Genomic DNA, 22,918 nt, shown 5'->3' on the forward strand with positions numbered 1-22,918 from the left:
TGGCAAAAAGCATTATTAGGCTGAGAAATGTCATGAACCTAGATGGTTAATTCATTATGAATTGATGACACAGCCAAGAAAACTTCCTCTAATGTAAACTTGGCTTCCTGGGGCTTAAGAAGAAGAGAAACCTTAAACCAAGAACCTTGGAAATTTCATTGTGACTATTTCTCTAGAATGTAAATATAGTGACAGTTACAGAGAATTAGAGGGAAAAAATATCAAAGTAAGAGCAGGGATCTTTTAAAACTTGATAAAAATTGAGTTATTCCCTCAAAGAGCACTTACTATTCAACGAATTCACCTTACGACCACTACCATTCACCGGACGGGATATTTTTGAGAGCACATACTGACAGTTTGAAATTTGACCTTACACTGAGCATTTTTAGGCTAAAGCTTTATCTATGAATCTCTATCCACAGCCTTTAAAGACCTGATGAGTGAAGTATGTAAAATGATAGGTAAGTTAAAATATTCTCACCACAACAATGCTTCATTATTCGCCTGGATGGGCTTGCAGGTATATGAAATATACTGTTTTCTTCGTTCAGCTTTGTCTGCTACAGACCTGAAGATCCAGAGCACAGCTGAAGGCATCCGGCTGTACTCTTTTGTTACTTACTACCTGGAAGATCTGAAAGTTAACTGGTCCCACAAGTAAGTAAAGGGGAACTTAGTTGCTGTGTAGAAACTCTTTCCCCACTTGGGGGATAAACAACAACCCTCTGCGACTCTCGGTAAGGAATCTTCTTACTTCTCAGGTCTGATGTTGATAGCATGGGACAGAAGTACCCAGGCCATTCCCTTAGTGTGGGGTCAGCATTTTCTCTCAATACGTGCCTGGTGAGGCTAGTGATGGCTTAGAGCATCTGTCTTTATGATCTGGGAAGTATAATTCATAGACATCTCTTGAATGTAACCTCCACCTCCAGGTCGTCATGCTCGGTCTCTGTCTGCTTTGCTAGGCATCAAGAGCCAGATCCCTATCCTCTCTTTCTACACACAGCTATCCCGTGCTATGGTCTGGAACAAAACTGAAGCAGCTTGCACCAAGAGACACCAAGTTTCCTTCAATGTGAATTAATGGCCATTCACCAAGGAAACCTAATCCAGAGGAAAGCCCAAGTTTGTCATTGTTGTCTTTTGTAGCAATTGACATAGTCGGGCATTAGCGTGTCTTGTCCACCCTCGGAAGGCTTTGGAGATCTCAAGATGACTTTAGGAATATGTGTTTGAACTGGATTGAGCCTGGACATCTGTTTTATCCTAGGCTTCTTTTATGGAGCTATAGAGGGCTTCTTTTCAAATTCACTTCTAGGATTCCAAGAGCTGAAATAGGTTTCTAAGTCAAACCATTTCTCCCATTTACACTTTTGACAGGGTCCTTAAACTCTGTGCTTCCTTGAAATTTTCTGAGCTGAAAGAGAACAGCAGCCTGGCATGGCATAGAAATCTGTTGGAGCATAGCCACCTTCAGTCCACTCTTAGGATGGGGTGGACATTCATTCCCAAAGTCCTTATGAGCCCCGCTGAGCAGTAAGTCACTGTGGCGTCCCTGGGCGGAGGCAGACAGCAATGTTTATTTCTATCTTCCCTTCAGTGGGCATTTACAACATTCTGGGCACTGCTCCAAGCCCTTTAGATGTATGAATTCTTTTAACATTCACAACTCTGTGAGGTAGATGCTCCTCACGGCAGTGATGAGGAAGCTCAGGCTTGGAGAGGTGACTTGCCTGAGGTCACACAGCTAAGTGGTGGGTGGAGGGCTGAGCCCAGGCAGCCTGGCTCCAGAGCCCCCTCATCATGGCACTACCCCTGTGTTCAAGTTGTATCAAAAGTCTAGATTGAACATTTAACCAGAACTGGGTCCCATAAAACAGTCATTTAGTGTTTTCTTTATAATGACTTTATTGTTATGTAGAACTGTGTTTTTGTTATTATTTTTATTATTATTCATTTCCTGAGTTCTAAAAGAAAAATGAGAGCAAGTGAAATTCCAATTTTAATGCTTTAGGTTTCATTCCTTTGTTCTATTTCTTTCAGAATACATTTTAGGAAAGTAATTATAAGTTAAAATAGATCAAATTCTAGGAAATTCCTCTGTGACATCTAGGACATTCTCATATATCAGTCTGAAGACTAAGAGAAGATAAATTAATTGAATCATCAATCAAAAAGCTTTACATAATCTCTAAAAGAATTACTTGTTCTAAAAAATTAGAACATTGTGTTTTGAGGAAACTGCTATTAGACTAGCAAGGCGTAAACTTCTTACATTATTGAGTCTAGTCCGCTAAATGAGTGTTTTGTGTATCCATGTGCTTATGAAAGATTCAGGAATCAAAGATTGATTGTCTTCAGTGTCTTTATGTAAGTACGTGGCATAATGGGAACAAACTTTGAAATGGGCTTTAGTCTTTTCTTTGCTCCTATCTTCCCTTGGATCCTCCCTTGCATTTTCTGAATCTCAGTTTTCTCTCATGTAAAATAGCAGCAGTAATACCTACTCTATCTCCTAACACTGGTGGACCTAATGAAATTAATGGCACTTTGTAAACCATGAAGTGCTTTCCAAATGTAAGGTACTGTTATGCATGGGAGCCAGAGATTAAAGAGTGCAAAACAGATTTATTATAGCAAAGCAGAGAACCATCTGTCTTTCTAACTCTCTAAGACATGTATATATTGCTCAGGCTAAAGTCTATGGTTACAGATGGTTTCTTTTACCCAACATTTTACAGCATTTTTAATTTTTAATATCTTTTAAAGGATGTAGTATATAAGAAAAATGCTGAACATTTATTTGAAAGCTGGAACTTTTTTGGTGGATATTTTTGTTTTTCTATGTTTTTTAAAGTTCATTTGGTTTATTACAACTTCAAACATAACACATGCTTGTTTTACAAATTATATTTATAATATCACATAATAAATTAGAAAAAGTTTATAGTGTGATATCATCTATAATTTTCCTAGCCATAGTTTGAACATTTTGGGGTACTTCCTTCCATTCTTTTCTCTATGCAGAATTGTTACTATAATAAAGTAGTTTTGTATACTACCTTTTTTTCTTATTTCCTCACATGTTTACAAACTCTTCATAGAGTTTCTTTTAACATCATTGAGAGTACATCTACTACTACCTTTCTCTTACTTCATCTATAGCAGTAGCATTTCTAGACTGTCAGATCACAAAACAAAAGGTTCTGTTTGCTTTTATTCTCTTGCAAAGAGTACAACGCATGTGCTGCTCATGACCTACTATAGAACATGTAGGCAGAACCTCACATCCAGGGACAGAGAAGGTACCTCACTGATTTTGGCAGCAACTCTGCTTTTCATTTACTCTTGGCCTTACTGCCATGTGCATATTTACATATGTTTTAAATAGCTCTGTAACCATATATGTCAATTGACGTCTGTCACAGATGAGCCTCCTTAAACCTGTTTTTGACTAGCTTATAAAATCCAATTTATAGCCGTATACCATCTGCATGAAATATGTAGTAATATAATGTGTAGTTTGGCCTTTTTGCTTAAAAGATTCCCTTAGTCCTACAAATAAATACCCCAGCAAAAACAAAGACAATACCACTGAGAAGTATTGGTGTTGCAATCAGCCCTGGGCTCCAGACAGGTATTGAGAGTTAAATGTGAGACTGTCAGACTCCCACCCCCACCCCCACTCTGGGCCTTGGAATCTAAGTTCTGTGATTCAAGATCCATAATTTCTCTGAAGCAGAAGAATATATGTGGAACCCATGTTATTTGAAAGCCTGTAAAACTTTATGGTGAGACCTCCAATAAGAGACAAAGTAAAGATCAGCTCTGGATGACAGCAAACAATAACGATGTTTTTTTTTGATATGAACAGCGGGACTGCTATTAAGTACTCAGAAAGAGTGAAGACTGGGGTCACCGGGGAGCAGATCTGGCTGCAAATCAATGAGCCCACTCCAAATGACAAAGGGAAATATGTAATGGAGCTCTTTGATGGCAAAACTGGACACCAGAAGACAGTGGATCTTTCTGGACAAGGTAAATGGAAATTCTGCGGATTAGAACTTACTATAGAGGAGCAGGCTCTTTAGAAAGAATGAAAGATAATAAGAGGTCATTACAGTTGACTCTTGAAAGGTGATTGGAGATTATAATAAAGCAGTTTAAATTCAGCCGTGGTGGTAGAAGCAAGACTTCAGTGGATGGATAATCAGTTAAAAATATAGTGGAGACAATAAACATGGAGAGAAAGCACTACTCTTTCAAGATGCTTACAAGAAGGGCAGATTGATTTACAATCATTTGAGTGAGAACAAACACTGAAAAAGAGTAGTTTTGTGGTGATTGAAATTCGAGCATGTTCACAGAGCCCAGGAAGGCAGTTGAGTTGGAAGGATTGAAGATGTGAGTAAAGGGGAATAATTGGTGAATGCCAGTTCTGAGGAACGAAAGGTTGGAGGTCCAGGGCGGGGGCGAAAGTGTTGGCTTTGGGGAGGAGCAGGGATACCTTTTCTTCAGAAACCAGAGGGGAGTAAACGTGATTAAGCAAAGACAACTAATGAAGAGAACAGATGGAAGTTGAAAAAGTTGGATCCTCATGGCCTCAGATTTCTCGGTTATCTTCTGAGAGAGCGGGGGTTCTAGAGAGAATAGGGAAGGAGAGAAGAAAGTAATGAGAGATATGGACAAAAGGTTTCTACCTAAGAACACAGCAAAAGGTGATGTGCAACTAGTAATTAAAATTTAAAATGTTAAAAGATGCACAACCATAAATTAAAAATTAACTCTGTGCCACTTCCCCCTCTCCTGGTACTAGACACGTCATCTTATTTCCTAAAGAAATAAAATAGCTATATGAAGTTACTAAAGGAGATTGTGCGCTGACTTTTTCTTCCACTTCTTCCTATGTTAAAAGGCAATCTAAATGTGCAATAACTCTTAGCGTTTTTAATCCTGAGAGAGTAGATTCAGAATATGGGGGCAGCCTTTCAACCCTGTCTTGAGTTGTTTTGTGCTGAGTCCCCGCACCCTCACCCCCACCCACCCATTGTGACTGGAAAGACTCGCTGAAGGCTCTCTGAGGGAATGGGAGTGGCTGCCCCCAGGGACTGGGACCCTCCAGGCCACACTGTTCCTGAGTCCCGTATGTGCGGTGGTAGGGGACTTCTTCTGCAGTCCATCTGACACTCTGAGACACAGTAGAAAAAGGGAAACAAGGAGTGGGTAGATAATTTTAAAACTTTTAAAAAATTTACTTTTACTCTGGCCCACCAAAGCTTGTTTAACAGCCCCACTCTCAAATCCCCCTTAGCAAAAGGCTGTGGGTTGTCTTCCAGCCTTGACACTGCCACCAAACGCAGATTGGCTCAGCTATGCCTGTCTCCTTCTTAGTGTGGCGTGGGCAAAGAGAAGAGTGCCGAGCTCTTGCCTGGTTTAGCCTAATTAGTCTGCCTCCAGAGACTTTGAGGCTGACTTTATGTGTATTTTTCCTGTCTGCAAAAGGAGGGGGCTCGACTAGCATTATGTAAATGTTTCCTAGATACAAATATAATGATGCCTGGACCACAGAGGGGCTTAAATACGAGGTGGGAGAGATTTCAAAATGAAGCTGTCTTTTCTCCTGAAGTTTTCAAAGTGGCTTACTCTGCAGGCCCAGGAAAAGAAAAAAAAAACAAACCCATTTTAGAACTCTATAGCTCTCATTTCTTCGTCTCACTCATCTTTTATCTCATCTCCTGCACGACATAGAAGCATTGCTTCGGGCACACGCTGTGATCGCAGTAACTCCTTGTGCTCTTTAACACAGACAGACCCCATAACATAGAAACGTGTACCTGTCTAGCAAGCAGGCTACGATGTGTGGGAGGAGTTAAAAAGAGAGAAGCTTTCTTGATGCTCAGGATGCTTATTAGACACCAGCCTTATTTGAAACAGACCTTTATTCCCATTTTGTCTTTGGCAGAGCTAATCTTTGCCTTTCTGTTTGAAAGGTTGAAGGTCTCTCACTGAATTGAGAGCTTCTAAGATCCACTATGTCATATTTTCTACCTAGAAAGTGTTTGCTTCTCTTGTTAAGTCCGTCAAGTTGTAGAGTGAACACACAGGCACAGTCTTATTCAAAGTTAGCTTAGTCATGTCTGGGCAGATCACATTGACCTCAGGTTGTGAATTTTAATCAGCCCACGTGTGTCCTCAATTCTGGGTGAGAAAATTCTAACTTCTCTTTTTTTCTCTTAAAGCATATGACGAAGCCTTTGCTGAGTTCCAGAGATTAAAGTAAGTCCTTTTTGCCTAGAGAATGCCACTTGCGTGCACTAATGTCTCTGAAATTGTGTGCTGCTTCCCCATCTGAGTATCAGAGAGGGTCTTTCATTTCAGCAAGGGCAATAAAAACTGCTCTTCCCACTGCTTTCTTAAGCACCAAAATGTCTCCGAGGCAATGAAGTGCAGTCAGGTTAGCTACTTTGAAGTAACACTAAAACAAAATTCTTCTTTCTTTGTATGTTTGTTCGTGTCAACCACAGACAAGCTGCCATTGCCGAGAAAAGTAAGTAAACCCCCTTCCCGTTTGCTCCTGGCATAGTTTCAAAATATAACTTTTATTTTGCTATTATGACTAGAGATAGAGGAGAATGGAAGTATTTTTTCTTTCTTTTTTTTTTTTAATCTTACGTGTTCTACATATGTTTTCATTTAGTCTCTTGAGTAAGAAGGTCTATGAAAAGAAAGTCTCAGGTTACAGTATAAAAACGTCATCCAGTTCTTGACTTGAGCTACCACCCAGACTTCCTGAGAGATCTCTGGGTTGCAAATCACACAATAGATTGTTAACAACTTGCAGCAGGCACAGTGTGTCAGAAAACTTCATATACATTAAAGAAAAGAAGAAAGACGAAACTGTAAATTTGACATCAGGTAGATCACTGTAACTGGTCCCCCAGTAAGTACTCAGGTGTTTTCTTAAGAGCCCCTGCAGTGTAAAAGATGCCAACTAAGGACTTCCTTCCTCCCCTCCATTCCCCTGGACACAGTCTGAGTGAACAAACACCAAACTGTCAAGGCTACATACCCAGAAATGTGCTCACTACTGACTTCTATCAACTGTTTGCTTCACACATATAGAGATTTCCAGAAGATCTCACGGTCTTATAGGATGCCAGGAGTCACAGACTAATCTGTCAGAATAATTCAGATTCTTTCTCGGTATGGGAGGTAGAATTTGAAAATTGTTGAGGGTTGAAATTGTAGAGTCAGTCCTGAGCTGGAATGGAAGGGAATTAGGATGAAGAGTGAGAAGTGAAGTCGTCCGTCTGCCTTTCAGTGGCTCCAGGTCACTCAGGGTGGAATTTTTAACCTTTGACTTGCCCTGCTTTCCTCCCTCCTTTTCCCTCTTTCCCTCCCTCCACTCATGCCCCAGGTTTGTGAGGCTGCTACTAGTGGTAAGTGAGGCAGATGCCAGCACCAGGGGTGTGACACACCCAGAGCACATGGCTTGGCCTGGGAGTCAGCCCTGGGTTTCAGCACCCTTCCCGCACCTTGGCCCTCAGCTGGAGGTCTTTGTACTCACAGCCATAGAGAGGGGCCCTGCACAGCACTGCCAAGAACTACCAGGAGGCAAGAAAGGGAAGCTCTCTAGGGAGGGCCTCAAAGAAAGCCCATGTCTGCACGAGCCTCCAGATCTCCCTGGCATGTAGCCTCCAATTATGCAACCTTTTTAATCGCAGGGAAGCCCATAAAAGAGGCCAAGCTGGGCTTGGAGGCGGTCCTTAGAGATCTGCTCTGCCTCCTCAACTGAGCCTCAGTGAGCTGCAGAAGGGCCACGGCTGAAAACAACCATGAAGAGTGTAGGGCAGGTCTTAATACAACAAAACAATCTCAACCTGATAATTTAGGTACAGACAGAGGCACCTGTGCACACGTAATATGCTGTGAAGAAGGATTAACATTCAAAATCACTGGATTATTTTCTTGTTTTGCATATTGAAAACAAGTATAAAATAATGTAAGGAGAGGAAAACTAAATTGGAAGATTAGTTTTCTGGGGTGGTTTTGTGTGTGCCATAGCTCATGCTCATCATTTCAGTGATTAACCAGAAATCGTATGCTTGCAGATCGCGCCCGGGTGGTGGGCGGTCTCCCTGATGTGGTCACCATCCAGGAGGGCAAGGTAAGCATGGACTGCTGTCCCCACTTCTTCCACACTAGGAATGGGTTCTAGTGCCCCAGAACTTGATCCTTCTTTTAAGATGCATCCCACCATCTTAGGCTTATGCCGTGGCTGCTTGTGCTTGACTTCAGAATAGCCAGATACAAGGTTGCAAATGCAGTCAGTTTTCCAATCATCTTAATGTTTTGTAGGCAGGCATCAGGATGCAAGTTTGTCTGATGTGGGCATATGTAGACCACTTAGTCTCTTTCCAGAGTTGCCCTTTAAAATCATGAGAAGCAGAAAATGTTGTATCATAACTATACGACAAACGTAGTTGAAGAAAGAAGCAACCTCTAGCACCTAGTAGAAAATGGGCTGTTCTATTAAATACCTCACCTTGGAAGGAGAACATGCTGCTCCATGAATTTCTAGGGGCTCTATTTCAGTTGAAAATTGATTTCTTTCCATTTGGTTTTAAACTTGTATTTCCTGGCCCCATAATATTCCCTCTGAAAAACAATGAACATAATTTCTACCCTGGATTCGCTTTCTTCATCCCTATGTTTCATTAGAATAAGTTTGATGTACCAGTCTTAGGGGGAGAGGTACTTGTAGTGCAACAAACCTTTTCCCACCTCAAAAGGGCAATGAAGACATAGGATGGGCGATGAGAACTAGCGTGCTAAAACAAGGCACATCCGAATGCTTTAGTGAGAGGTGGGTTTCATCCAGCTGCGTGTCTTCGTGGGTGGAAAATATGACCACAGTTGGCTTTAAGCTCAACCACTGTAGGGTTGCTTTTGTTTTTAAACTCTATTTTCATTTTCCTCATCTAACGAGGTTCAAAATATTCATCTATACTGGGGGTCATGGTAAGAATTGAGAGAGAGAAGGTATGTGAAACCACTTTGTGATCTATAACTCAAATCTAAATTATGGATAATAGTTTTCTGTGACACATAAGGTCTTTGGGAATTTTGTTAAAAGGTTTAACTGCTAAGTTATCACAGTTTCCAAAATCATATAGTTGGTCCATTTGGATAAGTTTAATGGCAATAGTTTGACTCATATTTTTCTTGCTGAAATGTGTTTGTAGAATCATTCAGTAAGAAATGCTAATTAATCATGGAAGGAAAACAGATTTCTTAGTCTACCCAATTTTAAATGATACTCTTACAAAAGAGGTAACAATTGATCAGATAAGACCCTTTAAAGAATATTTAGAAGGAAATTCTTTTCCCTGGATATTGTGAGCCCTAGTTCTTTTCCTTATAATTTCTGGATTTCAGTAAGAAAAAAATGCAAATTGGAATTTAAAATGTGAGGTAAATTCAACATCATCGACCATCAGGGAAATGTAATTTAAAACCATAATAAAATATCATAACACATCTATCAGAATTGCTCAAATAAAAAATAGTGACAACAACAAATGCTGGTGAGGATGAGAGGACCTGAGTCACTCATACATTGCTGGTGAGAATGTAAGCCAAAATTGTACAGTTTTTGTACAGGAAAACAGTTTGGCAATTTCTTAAAAAATGAAACGTGCACTTACCATATGACCCAGCAATTGCGCCCCTGGGCATTCATCATAGAGAAATTAAAACTTATGTACACATAAAAACTTGTATGCAAATGTTCGTAGCAGCTTTATTCATAACAGTCCAAAACTGGAAACAGCCCAGATGACCTTTATGGTATAGACAGACCCTGGCACGCTGCTCTGCGACAGAAAGGGACAAACTATTGATACATGCAATAACTTAGATAACTCTGCAAGGAATTATGCGGAGTGAAAAAGACAATCCTAAAAGGTTAAATATCATATGATGCTGTTTACATAGTGGTTTAGAAATTACAAAATTTTAGAAATGGAAAACAGATTATTGGTTGCTAGGAGTTAGGAATGAGGTTGGGAGGTTGGAGGTGGGGGGAGTGGGTGCATTATAAAGGGCAACACAGAGATCCTCATGGTGATGGAAATGTTCTGTATCTTGACAGGGGTGATGGTACATGAACCTAGACAGGTGATAGAACTGAATAGAACTAAACACAAATGAGTACAAGCAAAACTGGAATATCTAAATAAGGTCAATGGGTTGCATCAATGTCAGTGTACTGGTTGTGATATTATACTATAACTTTTTTAAATGTTACATTGGGGGAAACTGGGTAACGGTACATAGGATTGCTCTATGATTTTTTACAACTGTATATGAATCTACATTTATCTAAAAAAAATTCAGTGAAAAGTAAGGTAAAGTAAAACTATAGACCTAAACTTTGATCTTTTAAAACAAGAGGGTTTCAGCAGAGAATATAATAAAATATTAGGAAATAGGAATACATTTTGGTAGAGCACCTTTGCAACTGCAACAGATGGGGTAGGGTTTGCGGGGAGAAATAAAATGAGGAAGACGGAATTTGAAAATTAGTCACATTATCCGAAGCAGCTGTTCGGAGTCTGCTGCTGGGCACTGTGAAATGAATGAAATGCAAAAGCAAGCAGGTGGTGATTATGGCAATGAGATTTCTCTACTGAGACAGAGTCCAAAATGCCACATTAGAGCAAAAGGCATGTATGTGCTTAGTGGAGATGGGAACTGGACGCAAACTCCTTCAGGTGGTTTTGATGATAAGCCTTCCCGAAGCCAGGAAGCTGAGGCCTTAAAGAAACCTACTGAGGTTTGACTTCAGGCTGTAATTCACACAGGTGCTTACACATACCACTTTGAAACCCTGATCTGGAAGGTTTGTATTTATCCTCCATCGGGTCGTGCCAAACCACCAGAAGGATTCTTGCAGTTGGATTATTATATCTGATATATCTCCTTCCCTCCCATAAAACCTGTTCTGCAGGCGCTTAATCTCACTTGCATCGTGTGGGGCGACCCGACTCCGGAGGTCTCCTGGTTGAAGAACGAGAGGCCCCTGGCCTCAGATGACCACTGCAACCTCAAGTTCGAGGCCGGCAAGACCGCCTACTTCACCATCAGCGGGGTGAGCACCGCAGACTCCGGCAAATATGGGCTGGTTGTGAAGAACAAGTACGGCTCAGAGATAAGTGACTTCACTGTCAGCGTGTTCATCCCGGAGGAGGAGGCGAGGATCGCCACCGCGGAGGCTCAGAAAGGCAGCAAGTCCAAGTGAGCGGAGAGCGCCGGGGGGCGTGCGAGGAGAGCTGCACGGAGCTGCCTCGTGCTGCGTGTGTGCAAATGGTTTGGGTTACGTGTGAGGGAGTCATCATGCTTTCTGCTCCCCATTTTTGTGCTGGCTTCGGGGGGAAATTGTCAAATCTTTTATTCACATGAAAAAGCACCTAGTAACAACATTTTAATAGTTTTTATTTATCTACAAATTATGTGTTAAGAAAATACCACTGGTCAAACAAACATTAAGAAACAATTTTAAGGAAAAGGCCAGAATAAAGTTAGAGGGATGTTGAGTAACGGTCAGAGAGCAGACGAATATGATGTGGAGCAGAGTTTGGATGTGGCTGGACTTTTGCTGGTAAATCCTCATGGATTGCACTTATACTTCAGCATCCTGTACAGAGGGAGACAAGTGGAGCCAACCAGTATGTTCCGTGTGATGTTACGATAGTGATGTGTGTTCTGTTGGCGGTCTTGCGATTTGGAACCTCCTCGGTATTAATAAACGGTCCTCACACCTTTCCCCCTCGCCATCAGTGTTTCTCTCATTCTTACTGTTTGGCTGTTCAGTGGGGTGGCCTCTGCTGCGTCTTTCTCACTGCTTGTTGTAACACGTCTCCTGATTTAAATTCCTGGTTAAAGCAGTGGCTGGTTTACGAAGGCGTAGCATGATCAGAGAAGTCACCCGAGGTCAATTAAGGTTCAGGGATGTGAAATTGCTCTGTCACTGTACATCTGGGAGCTTACCAGACAATCAAGTAGATTCCATTGTTAACATACCCAAAGTAAATGAACATAATGTGTCAGTTAAGGATAATAAGATGGTGCGGGGTCTCTAACGCTAGAATTGGTGACTAAGGACCCACAACTAAGAATAAACGGCACTAAAGAACCTTCATTCTAAGTTCAGAGAACTGCCAGCTTTGGGGCCTGTGCCTCCTTGCAGGGCTTGCTGACAGGCAGCGTGCTGCTTTAGGAAATTTTGTCCTTCCCCCACCCCTACCTCCAACTACTGCATACACACACATATACACAATCACACACCACTGGAGGAAACAAGTAGTGTTGAAAGGAGCTTCCCCATTCCTTCCTCCTGCCAAGGGTCAGGGATGGGCAACAGACTCCTTTATACAGCTTGGAGGGGCGCCTACACATCCTCTCCTTTGCAAAGTTTGGGGCTGGAAATTTTCTCTCATCTGATTGTTGCTACTTCCCTTGTCCGGCCGAGTGTCCTGTGCTGCTGCCAGGCAGGAGTGCGATGCTGCGCCCTCACTAACGGGCGGGCAAGTTAATGGTCTCCCTGAGGGTCAAGGGGACCCCGCAGAGGGCCACTGACCTGAGCAGTCTGAGGTTCTCCCTCCCTCAGCAAGAGGGCTCCCTGTGGACAAGTGTACCCAGGAGGAAGGTGGACACCAGCAGGGGAGCCAAAGAGAGGAGAAAAGGGTGAGGTAGGGGTGGATCTGCATGCCGAGGAGCTGAGCAGGTGAGAAGCCCCTAAGACCCTCGACAGAACCCCAAATGCGCCCCTCGTAAGAACAGCAGCAGCGTTCCCAGTGTTGGGAGAAGGGAGGGAGGGACTGTGTGTGAACAGAACCTACCACCCATCCCCCAATTCCACACCACTGGAGCCCAGACTGGGGTGAAAACCAGAGAGATTTTGAATCCGATGAAAACAAAATTTTAAAACAGTATGTTCTAAATTCTGAAATTCTGTGAAAACTTACAAAATCAAAGTGTGCTCTCACTAAGATCCTTGCCACCCAGCAAAGAGAGACTTGGTGGAACACAGCGGCACTAAGAGAAATGGCTTTGAGATTCAGAGCTCTATAAGCTAAGACTTCTCAATAAAATGGTTGTAAGAATTATTTCAGTCATTATAATGACCAGACTAAATCAACTGTAGCATAATTTGATGGCTTAGGTAAAAAGCTGCCTTTCCTGCAGGTTAGAACTATACATCTATCGATTCAATGATGCTGAAGGTCCTTTTAACTCATAAGAATTCATGAATCAATGACCTGCTAAATATGAGGATCATACTGGAGCACAGAAAAGACTATTCAAAGTTTAGTTTTATAAAATTAATATTCAATATATTAAAGCAATAAATTTAAAAATCTACATCTTCCTACATCCTTGATATTTGGCTTTAAAATCTCATTTTTCTATTTAAAAATCTAGCCATTGAAAAAATTAATTTTAAGGGTGCTTTAATAGCATAACTAAGTTCCCTTTAACTTGTGAAACTGTGTTTATAAATTAATATATTTCCTTTCCATTTTAAGTACTGCTGTTGTCTGACTTAACAAAAAGCTTCAAGAAGTTAGACAACTTTAATTACCTACGTACCTAAATATGGAACATTTTGAGTTCTTGTAAACATTTTCATCTTTTTTATAAACGTAGACTCCAACATAAAATCACGCTTAAGTAAACAATTTAAGTTAGAATCACAAAGCCGAGCTATTACTAGGATAAATCATCTAAAACATTACAAGTACATAAAAATCAAGTATGTGCAGACTCCATAATGCAAAGACACTAATTTACCTAGATGTAAGCCCTGAGCTTGGGACTGGAGTTTTAACATCCATACCAGAATGAGAGACGTGGACTCAGATTGTTTGGGAGGGAAGCTGCTACCAAGATCTCCGTACAAAGCTACACAAAGGGTAGGTTGGTCAAAAAAAATGGGAATATTAAAAATATCACCAACTGACACGGAGAAACTACACTGAAGCTTGCCATCTGCCTGGAGGTGGTTCTGGGTAGAAAAACAAAGTTAATGGATTTCTCAAGCCAGGACTGCATGCTTGTGGGGTCCAAATTTACAACACCACATGGTGCAGGAATCCTGAGCCAAGAGTTCCCATAAAAGTGGCCAATGTCTGGGACCCCAGAGACACACATGTAAAACTACACTACAAGGGACTTCTCTGTCTGCTCACAAAGCATAACTGTTATGGAAATTGTCCTCCCACCATAAACAACTAGAAAACCAGGCAAAATATACACGGAAAAACTTTTGGGGGCATTGGCTAGTAGATATGTAGGACTGTGATCCCGGATAGAGGGGAAGCAGTAATAAGAAATCTGTGATGGTGCCAACTTGGTGCCCAGACAAACCATTCAAGCTGCAGTTCAGCCAGGGGCACCCAAACAGAGAGAACCTGTCAGTTTCGTTGAGTTGAGGAGATAGAGATCGAAGTTCAAGGAGGCTCAAGTGGCTAAAATTTGTGGGAAAGAGTTTTCGAGAGAAGGGAGTTACACAGAGGAGGAGCGCTGGCCTGCTGAGAAGGTTCTCAGGCTGAGCTGTGCTCTGTGAGTGCTGGGGAAAGGGCCACCAGGAAGCAGAAGGCCAGGCAGCTCCTGGAGCTCACATTGGCTGGGAACCGTTCTCATCCCTGAGAGCTGGAGTGAAAAGACGTTGTATTACAGGAAACATCAGAGTCCTCAGAAATTTCTCACCCTAGTAGTGGGGCTAAATTAACCCCAGACTAAAAGCTGCTCTGCACCCACCCTAACAAAGCTTAAAAGCAAGCCTCAAAAAGATCAAATATCTGTGACAACCTAATAGTGTGTCCGAACAAAGTGCAACACACTTTAAATGAATACGTTATCCAACAGTGCGAAATTCATAATAGCTGCCATCCAGTCAAAAATCAGAGGCATACAAAGGAGCAGGAAAATATGACTAATAACCAGGAAAAAAGTACGTTAAAGATAACTAAGTCCTGGGATGTATGTGCGGCAAGCTGACGAGAGTTGACGACACTATACTCTATATCTGAAAGCTGCTAAGGGCGGAGATCTTAAAAGTTCTCGTCACAAGAAACAAATGTGTAGCTATGTGAGGTGATGGATGTTAACTAAACTTATTGTGGTGAGCATTTCATAATATATACGTGTATCAAATCATTATCATGTGGTACACCTAAAACTAATACAATGTTATATATCAATTATAGCTCAATAAAATTGGGGAAAAAATATACACAAATATGAAAATATCAAGAATAAATCCTTATTAATTTAATAGTATTTGAGCAGATAATGAAAATTCAAAATAATTTTTAGTTAACACTATGTAACCCCAACAGCAAATGTAATCATAATTTCAATAAAAGATACTTAAATATCTTTTGAAATATGATGAACTATGTGTATTTCAGTAATTTGTTGGTGGGTTGGAGGTATATAATGAAATGTCATTGCTATAGTTTTATGATCATTAACCTGTTAAAGTTAGATCTCTACAATCTAACAAAATAAACCATACTTAGAAAAAAACAGAAAAGTACATTAATAAAAACAAACCCAGAAATGACAGAGATGATAGAATTAGAAGACAAGGACCTTAAAACATTGATTTAACTATATTGTATATGTTCATGAAGCCAGAGGAAAGACTGAGTATATTAAGTAGAGAATGGAAAAATACCAAGGCATATCATAATGAATTTGCTGAAAAACATTGATAAAGAGAAAATCTTAAAACCAGCCAGAGAAAAAGACAAATTATGTACAAAGGAACAAAAGTGATAATAACACAAGACTTCTCATGAGAAACTATAGAAGCCAGAGGATCGTGGAGCAAGACCTTTAAAGTGTCAAAGGAAAAACAAACAAAAAACTCTCAACCAAGCCTTCTCTACCTACTGAAAATATTATTCAAAAATTAAGGCAAAATAAAGACTATCTGGGGGCCGGCCCTGTGGCATAGTGGTTAAGTTCAGCGCACTCTGCTTTGGTAGCCTGGGTTCACAGGTTTGGATGCCAAGCAGGGACCTAGGCCACTCATCAGTCATGCTGTACTGGTGACTCACATATAAGAAACAGAGGAAAGGGCTGGCCCCATGGCCAAGTGATTAAGTTCGCATGCTCTGCTTTGGCGGCCCAGGGTTTTGCCGATTCAGATCCTGGGTGCAGACATGGGACCGCTCATCAAGCCATGTTGAGGCGGCATCCCACATGCCACAACTAGAAGGACCCACAACTAAAATATACAACTATGTACTGGGGGGATTTTGGGAGAAAAAGCAAAAAAAAAAAAAAATAGAAGAAGACTGGAACAGATGTTAGCTCGGGGCTAATCTTCCTCAGCAAAAAATAAGTAAATAAATAAAGACTATCTGACAAGCTAAAGCTGAAAGATCTGCTACCAACAGATCTGTAATACAAGAATGTTAAAAGGAATTTCTTCAGACAGAAGGCAAATGGTATCCGATGGAAATTTAGATCAATAAAGAATGAGAAGCGGCAGAAGCAGTAAACGCATGAGCAAATATGAAGTACATTCTTCTCGTTCTTAGTCTCTCCTTCTTGCTCCTGATGCACCTCTGCCAGAGGCTCTCTGGTCCAGCCTCATACTCAGAGCATGCACTCCCTCTGTGCCAACCTCAGCCAGCATGAGGGGCCTCAGGCTTCAGTGCCAATCCCATCAGAGGTGCTTCGTGGGAATAGATGCAGGCCCTGCCACTGATAACACATGCCTTCCCTCCATTCCTCTAGTCTCGGGAAGTCCAACCCTACCCAGGGCTGGACCACTCAAGAGGCTCTTGTGGCGTCTGTGTGAGAGTGGTGGCCGAGAAGATAAGGACACACAGAGCAGAGAGATATTTAGGAAGTAAAATGGACAGAACATGGGTGTGGATTGGAGAGGGGTTGAAGGAGAAGGAATTCCTCAGGAGGACTCGCCTACCTACCCACAGGCTTGAGCAACTGGGTGGATGGTTGTGTCCTGTGTAAGGGGAGCAGTCTGAACACAGAGGAGAAGTGGGGAGGTGGGGGTAGCATCATGGCAAAATTGTGAGTCTATTAAGAACTTCTGGTAAGAAATTATTACTTTCAAAAGATGTCAGCTACAAAGAGCCCTGACTGCAAGAGACGGAGGCAATAGAAGATGATTGACCAGAAAGCAACAGAGGACGATGTTTAAATGATTACTGGGGTTGAACTGGATTCTTCGGAAAATGAAAGAGAAAGTGTGAGTCAAAGTATTGGGAACTCTGAATTCTCACACTATATATTAAAAACAAAAACCTTCCCATCTTTGTAGTGCATTAATAAATCTACATTAGGGCAGCAAATCTTTTACAATAGAAGAATTAAAATCCAGTTCTCTCAGGCATAGGATCAGGAATTTTCTTTACTGCTTTGGCAGTTACCAGAAGACTTCTAGGTACTGTGTAGCACACGTGGTACAAACTAACATTGTGTTGTTATGAGAACAAACTGGATGTTCTGTTCACTTCTAAGTTTCCACGCTGTCACCTGAAAAAAATGATTTATGGATTAATAGTACCATTGGCACGGTCTCCAAAGTGTTTCTTATGTTCAACTCTGTGGCTCTGCTTTGTTTATCCACAGCAAGACATTTAGGTAAAATACACAGCTTTTATGGAAGATTACAAACGTGAAACACAATGACCATCACATCACGTCTTCAGTTATTTGCATTCTGACCTCTACCTCGGGGCTTTAGAGATGAAGTTATATAAGAAAAGTCTTAGATCATTTAAGACGCTTCTGAAGAATCAACTGAAATATGCACATCAAAATCTCAATCTCTAAAACTTAGGTGAAAGTTTCCAAAATTACCTAGCTCACAGTTATTAAGATCTAAGCAATTTTTCACAGCGCTTTTTTTTTACACACTTTATTGTAGTCTAGTGACAAGAAGAGATAATAATGCACTGCTTGTCACAAAGCTCACACACATGCTGTGGGTACCCAGAGACAGTACCTGCTCCCTACTATCCCCACTTAAGGGCAAATATCTACACTCTGAAAAAGGGAGAGAACAGCACACAGCTAAGTTTCATTTAAAACCCTTTGGCAATAAAATACACCCTGCTTTGAATAAATCGTGACAGCGGAGGTCCCATCCCTCATCTTGAGCTTCTATGGTCTTCTCTCTCCTCTCTAGTCTAAAAAGGACAAGGGCATAAGCTTACAGGAATGGAACTCCAGCCTGAAGAGTTACTAGTGCCCATGATATTCACATGAAAGTCACCCACTCCTCTTGCCACAGCTGGTTCTAAGTCAGGAGAAAAGGTGCCACTTACGGAAGCCACATCACTGGGACTGGTCAAAGTGAAGAGTCTCCTTTCAGAGACCAGGAGATGTGCCCTTGAATCAAAGTGTTTCACTACGTAGATTCTATTTTGATCACCCCAGGGTTGATCTTAGTTATCTAAACATACCTCCCTGCTGAGAATGCCTGGTAGCTGCCCATAGAAGGCCTCTCCAAGATCTCAGGTCCAACTGCAGTAAGTGTTCAGACCTTTGTTGATAAATAATTTAAAGCAAAATAAGTCAAGAGACTAGGAGAAGTTGAAAAAAAACCCAAACACACATTACTTGAAAGGCTTATTATAGTAGTATGCTATAGAGGTACAGTTGTATATTATTCTTATTGTATTTTGATATATTATATATTTATATATTATAAAGAGATACAGTTGTATATTACTATTATAGTTATATTGTATTATAGTTGTGTATATAGAGAGACACATGATAAAGATTAGGGGACTTGAACTCTCAAAACACTGTATAAAAGCTTTAAAATAGTATGTCATTTGCACTGCTCCTCATTTCTATGGTGACCAGTTACAGAAATGCAGTGTGTCCCTTGTCAACACAGGAAGTTTGTTATAAAAACATCATTCAAAAGAAGAGTCAAACTCTGGGAACTCAGTTTAGAATGAAATGGAAAAAAGAATCATGAAGCGTTTACTTCTGTCGCCTTTATAGTATTTTATGTAGAAATGTAGGTAAGTCTCTGCAAAAAAAAAAAAATCTAACTCAACTCACTTCCGCTGTGACCTCTTGCGTGAGTCCCTCAGAATTCCACCTTGCTATAGCGCGAGTGTCTATCTCTGAGCACTGGAGGTATCCATCCGCCTGCACGTATCCATCCGCCTGCACGTATCCATCCGCCTGCACAGAGGCACGCATTAATTTCACCCATCAATTTCACGCCTCTTCCACCCAGGTTTCCGAAGTGCTCACCTTGAATAGCTGGCAAAGGTTCCGCTAGGCATGTAAGGTCTTAAAATGAGTCAATGATCAGAGATTTCAGAACTTCTCAATACTTGACTTCTGGCATAAAATATAGGTCAGTTTGGCTGTTATTGTTATCTCTCATTTATTCCCTCAACGAATATTTATGGAGCAAAGATTGTGAAGACACAAAGAGGAATCAGGCAGAGATTTATCCTAAGGATGCTTACTTCTAACTGATGCAATGACTGGGATATGGAGAACCATAATCCAATCAACAAGTTCATAAGGAAGATGCAGACAACATGCTGTTATCTGAGTTCAGAGGAGGGAGGCAATGCTTGCTGTACAGTGAGATGAGAATAAGATACAGATTCAGAAAAGGCTTTGTGGAAGTAGAAGCATTTATCTGAGTATTGATGAGCAGGTGGGCTTTAGCCATTTTGAAGCTGAGTGGAGGGCTATTTCTGTTAGAAATTACTTGGTGCCATGAAGGCATTCCAGGAGCAGACCAGTCTACACAGGAGTGAGCTGGGATAAAAGCTTCTGGAGAAAGAAGGCGTCTATCAGAATTTCTTCCATCTTTGTTATGGCCTGAACTGTATCCACCAAAATTCGTTTGTGGAAGTCCTAGGCCCCAGTACCTCAGAATGTGACTGCATTTGGAGACAGGGCCTTTAAAGAGGCAATTAAATTAAAATGACGTCACTAGGGTGAGCCCTAATCCAATATGACTGGTGTCCTTATACGGAGAGATTAGGACACAGACCGGTACACAGGGGAGACCACGTAAAGACACAGGAAGAAAATGGCAATCTCCATGCCAAGGGGAGAGGCCTCAGAAGAAACCAACCCTGGTGACACCTTGATCGTGGACTTCTAGCCTCCACAACTGAGAGGAAATAAAATTTCTGTCATTTAGGCCACCTAGTCTATGGTCCCCATGGAGACTTCAGACATTCCCATGGTTTGGAGCTGGTTTGGTTTCCAGGCTCCCTACTGCTCCAGCTTACAGCTCAAGCCAGATGTACTGGTGGACCACTGTGATGGGCCATCTCACCAGCATGCCCTGACTCATGAGGTAGGCAGGTGGCAGAACCCAAACACAACAATAAAGGCAGCAATAAACACCTCTTGAAGACCTACCAGTCACAGAGCACTGTGTCTAGCACTGGGTCACTGGATTAGTCTGCTCCGGCTGCCATAACAAAATACCGTAGAGTGGGCAGCTTAAACAACAGACGTTTACTTTCTCCCAGTGGTGGAGGCTGGAAGACCCTGGTCAAAGTTGCGGCTGACTCGGTTGTGTTGACAGCTCTCTTCCTGGCTTGCAGATGGCCACCATCTCACTGGGTGTTCAATGGCCTTTCTTTGGTGGGTACGCACAGAGAGCTCAATCTAGCTCTTTCTCTTCCACAAGGCCACCAATCCTATTGGATTAGAACCCCACCTTTACCACCTCACTTAACCTTAATTGCCTCCTAAAAGTCTTGTCTCCAAATACAGTCACATTGGGGGTTAGGGCTTCAACATAGGAATTGTTTTGGTGGGAGGGACACACAGCAGACCATAGCGTCACCTGATGTTTGTGTTGCAGCTAATTAATCAGTAATTACAGTATGCCAGAGACCGGTCTAAGCACTTCCCACACTGAATTGTCTCAATAAGCATATAAGGAAATACTGTTATTGGACTGCGTTTCCAGATGAGGAAACTGAAACACCAAGAGAGACCTTTGCCCAGGCCACACAACTACTAAGTGGTGGAGCTGGGTTTTGAGCCGAGGCATTTAGGCTCCAAAGCCCATTTTCTTCATGGTTAATTATACTCAGCTGCCTCCCAAATTAAATGTAGACAGACTTAGTTTCATAGTCTTCAAGGTATGCCAGAAGCCTTCCTATCCTCTCAACTTTGCAGGGGAACACGCAGGAGAGGGGAACCACTGGGCATTGTGGCAGACTGAGCTGCTGCAGGAAGACGCCCTCCCACATAACGTACATCTCCCACGTAAGCATACATTCCAAACACACAGAAATGCTGGTTAAAAATGTTTCCAGTACATTTAGAGCATGGAAGAAGAAAGAGAAATCTTTTGAATGTAACATTCTTGAGGGCAAAGACCTTTTTTTCTTCATTGCTAATTCTCTAGGGTTTAGAATTGTGCCTGGCATATCAGCAGGCATTCAATAAATAGTTGTTGAATGAAAAATGTTTAAGCCTTGGAAATTAACAATAAACTCAAAGCTAAAGTAGGGTGCAAGAGTAAAATTGAATGGATAAAGAAAGTATTAGAACTTGACATAAGCTTTAGGAGTTGGGAGCTGGGGTTTTAATATTCATACATCAAGTGTTCATAGATCAAATATATGATGTTCACACACGTCAAAATATGAAGCCACTAACCTCTGTGAGAAGAACCCCCTGTATAAGGCCGAGGAGTTGTCCCATCTGTGAAAGAGATGCAAGAACACTCCAACCAGGCAACCAGTCTTGAGAACCACAGGAAGTTGACCTGTCTTCCCTGTAATTTATCTACAAAACCCAAGGAAGTTGGGAGTCTCAGAAAACAACCACCACCACAGATGAGCTCATAGGTAAAAATTACAAACCACCAGGAAATGAACCACCCCAAGGAAAAAATCACAAAAGAGATTATTTCCATCTAAGAACTAGAGTTATAGAACAATATGAAAGAATGTTTAAAATAATTGTCTTTAAAATATTGAAACAAGGAAGAAACATAATCAATAAGGCAGGAACAGGATATTATGGGGAAGAAAGATGAAATTCTGGAAGGATTACAATATTTATAACTGAGTCAAGAACCTTGCTTGTGCTTGGGGTGGTGTCACCAAGGAGTGTATGAATGGCATCAGGAAGAAGACGCTCAAGAGGTTCATCCATGACTTCAAAGGATTTACCAAGAATGAGGAGGTCGCAAAAACCAATAAGGCTGTGGCTGAGATGGCAAACAACTTTAACCTGGGTGTGGATGAGGATGACACTGAGGAGCTCCTGAAGGCGGTTCCTGAGGAACTGACTAATGAGGAGCTGTTGGAACTGGAACAGGAACACACAGCTGAAGAAGAGGCAAGAGAAAAGGAAACTGCAGGAGAAGAAAAAGAAGAAGAACCCCCAAGAAAATCCCCAATGAAAAGCTTAGCAGAAGCTTTTGTATGGCTCAACACACTCCTTTAAAAATTTGAAGGGGCCAGCCAAGTGGTGTAGTGGTTAAGTTCACATGCTCCACTACAGTGGCCCAGAGTTAGCGGGATCAGATCCCAGGCACAGACCTACACACCGCTCATCAAATCATGCTGTGGCAGCATTCCACATACAAAATAGAGGAAGATTGGCACAGATGCTAGCTCAGCAATAATCTTCCTCAAGCAAAAAGAGGAAGATTGGCAACAGATGTTAGCACAGGGCCAATCTTCCTCACCAGAAAAAGAAACTGAAAACATAGACCCGCCAACACTGAAAGGTTTTCGTCAATAGAGAAGAATGTTCGTGGTGCATCTTCTGCTTACAAGAAAATCTGTGATAAAAAATAAACACACCAAGGGGCTGGCCCCGTGGCTGAGTGGTTGGGTTCGCGCGCTCC

General features: G+C 41.6%; 1 protein-coding gene and 1 long non-coding RNA gene across 5 annotated transcripts in view; one reads left to right on the top strand and one right to left on the bottom strand.

The window, feature by feature from the left end:
- Positions 1–11,829, top strand: part of MYOM1 (myomesin 1) — a 158,206-nt gene extending 146,377 nt beyond the window's left edge. For all 3 annotated transcript variants that reach the window (XM_070513340.1, XM_014832874.3, XM_014832876.3), the window contains 7 exons: positions 426–464; positions 555–660; positions 3,878–4,041; positions 6,243–6,279; positions 6,528–6,550; positions 8,115–8,170; positions 11,015–11,829. In XM_070513340.1, the coding sequence (XP_070369441.1) occupies positions 426–464; positions 555–660; positions 3,878–4,041; positions 6,243–6,279; positions 6,528–6,550; positions 8,115–8,170; positions 11,015–11,305 (716 nt within the window). In that variant the 3' untranslated portion in view covers positions 11,306–11,829. The remainder of the gene's footprint in view (positions 1–425; positions 465–554; positions 661–3,877; positions 4,042–6,242; positions 6,280–6,527; positions 6,551–8,114; positions 8,171–11,014) is intronic.
- A 136-nt stretch (positions 11,830–11,965) lies between these two features.
- On the bottom strand, positions 11,966–21,847 carry LOC123286911 (uncharacterized). 2 transcript variants are annotated; one of them, XR_006529727.2, is made up of 4 exons: positions 21,718–21,847; positions 19,126–19,251; positions 18,513–18,592; positions 11,966–17,580 (listed from the first exon to the last, which is right to left on the bottom strand). It is a non-coding gene; the product is annotated as an uncharacterized lncRNA (long non-coding RNA). The 2 variants fall into 2 exon arrangements; XR_011504504.1 differs by having other exon boundaries at positions 19,126–19,233; positions 21,718–21,826.
- Positions 21,848–22,918: the final 1,071 nt, after the last annotated feature.

The sequence above is a fragment of the Equus asinus genome, chromosome 7 (genome assembly GCF_041296235.1).
Source record: "Equus asinus isolate D_3611 breed Donkey chromosome 7, EquAss-T2T_v2, whole genome shotgun sequence".
Taxonomy (NCBI): Eukaryota; Metazoa; Chordata; class Mammalia; order Perissodactyla; family Equidae; genus Equus; species Equus asinus.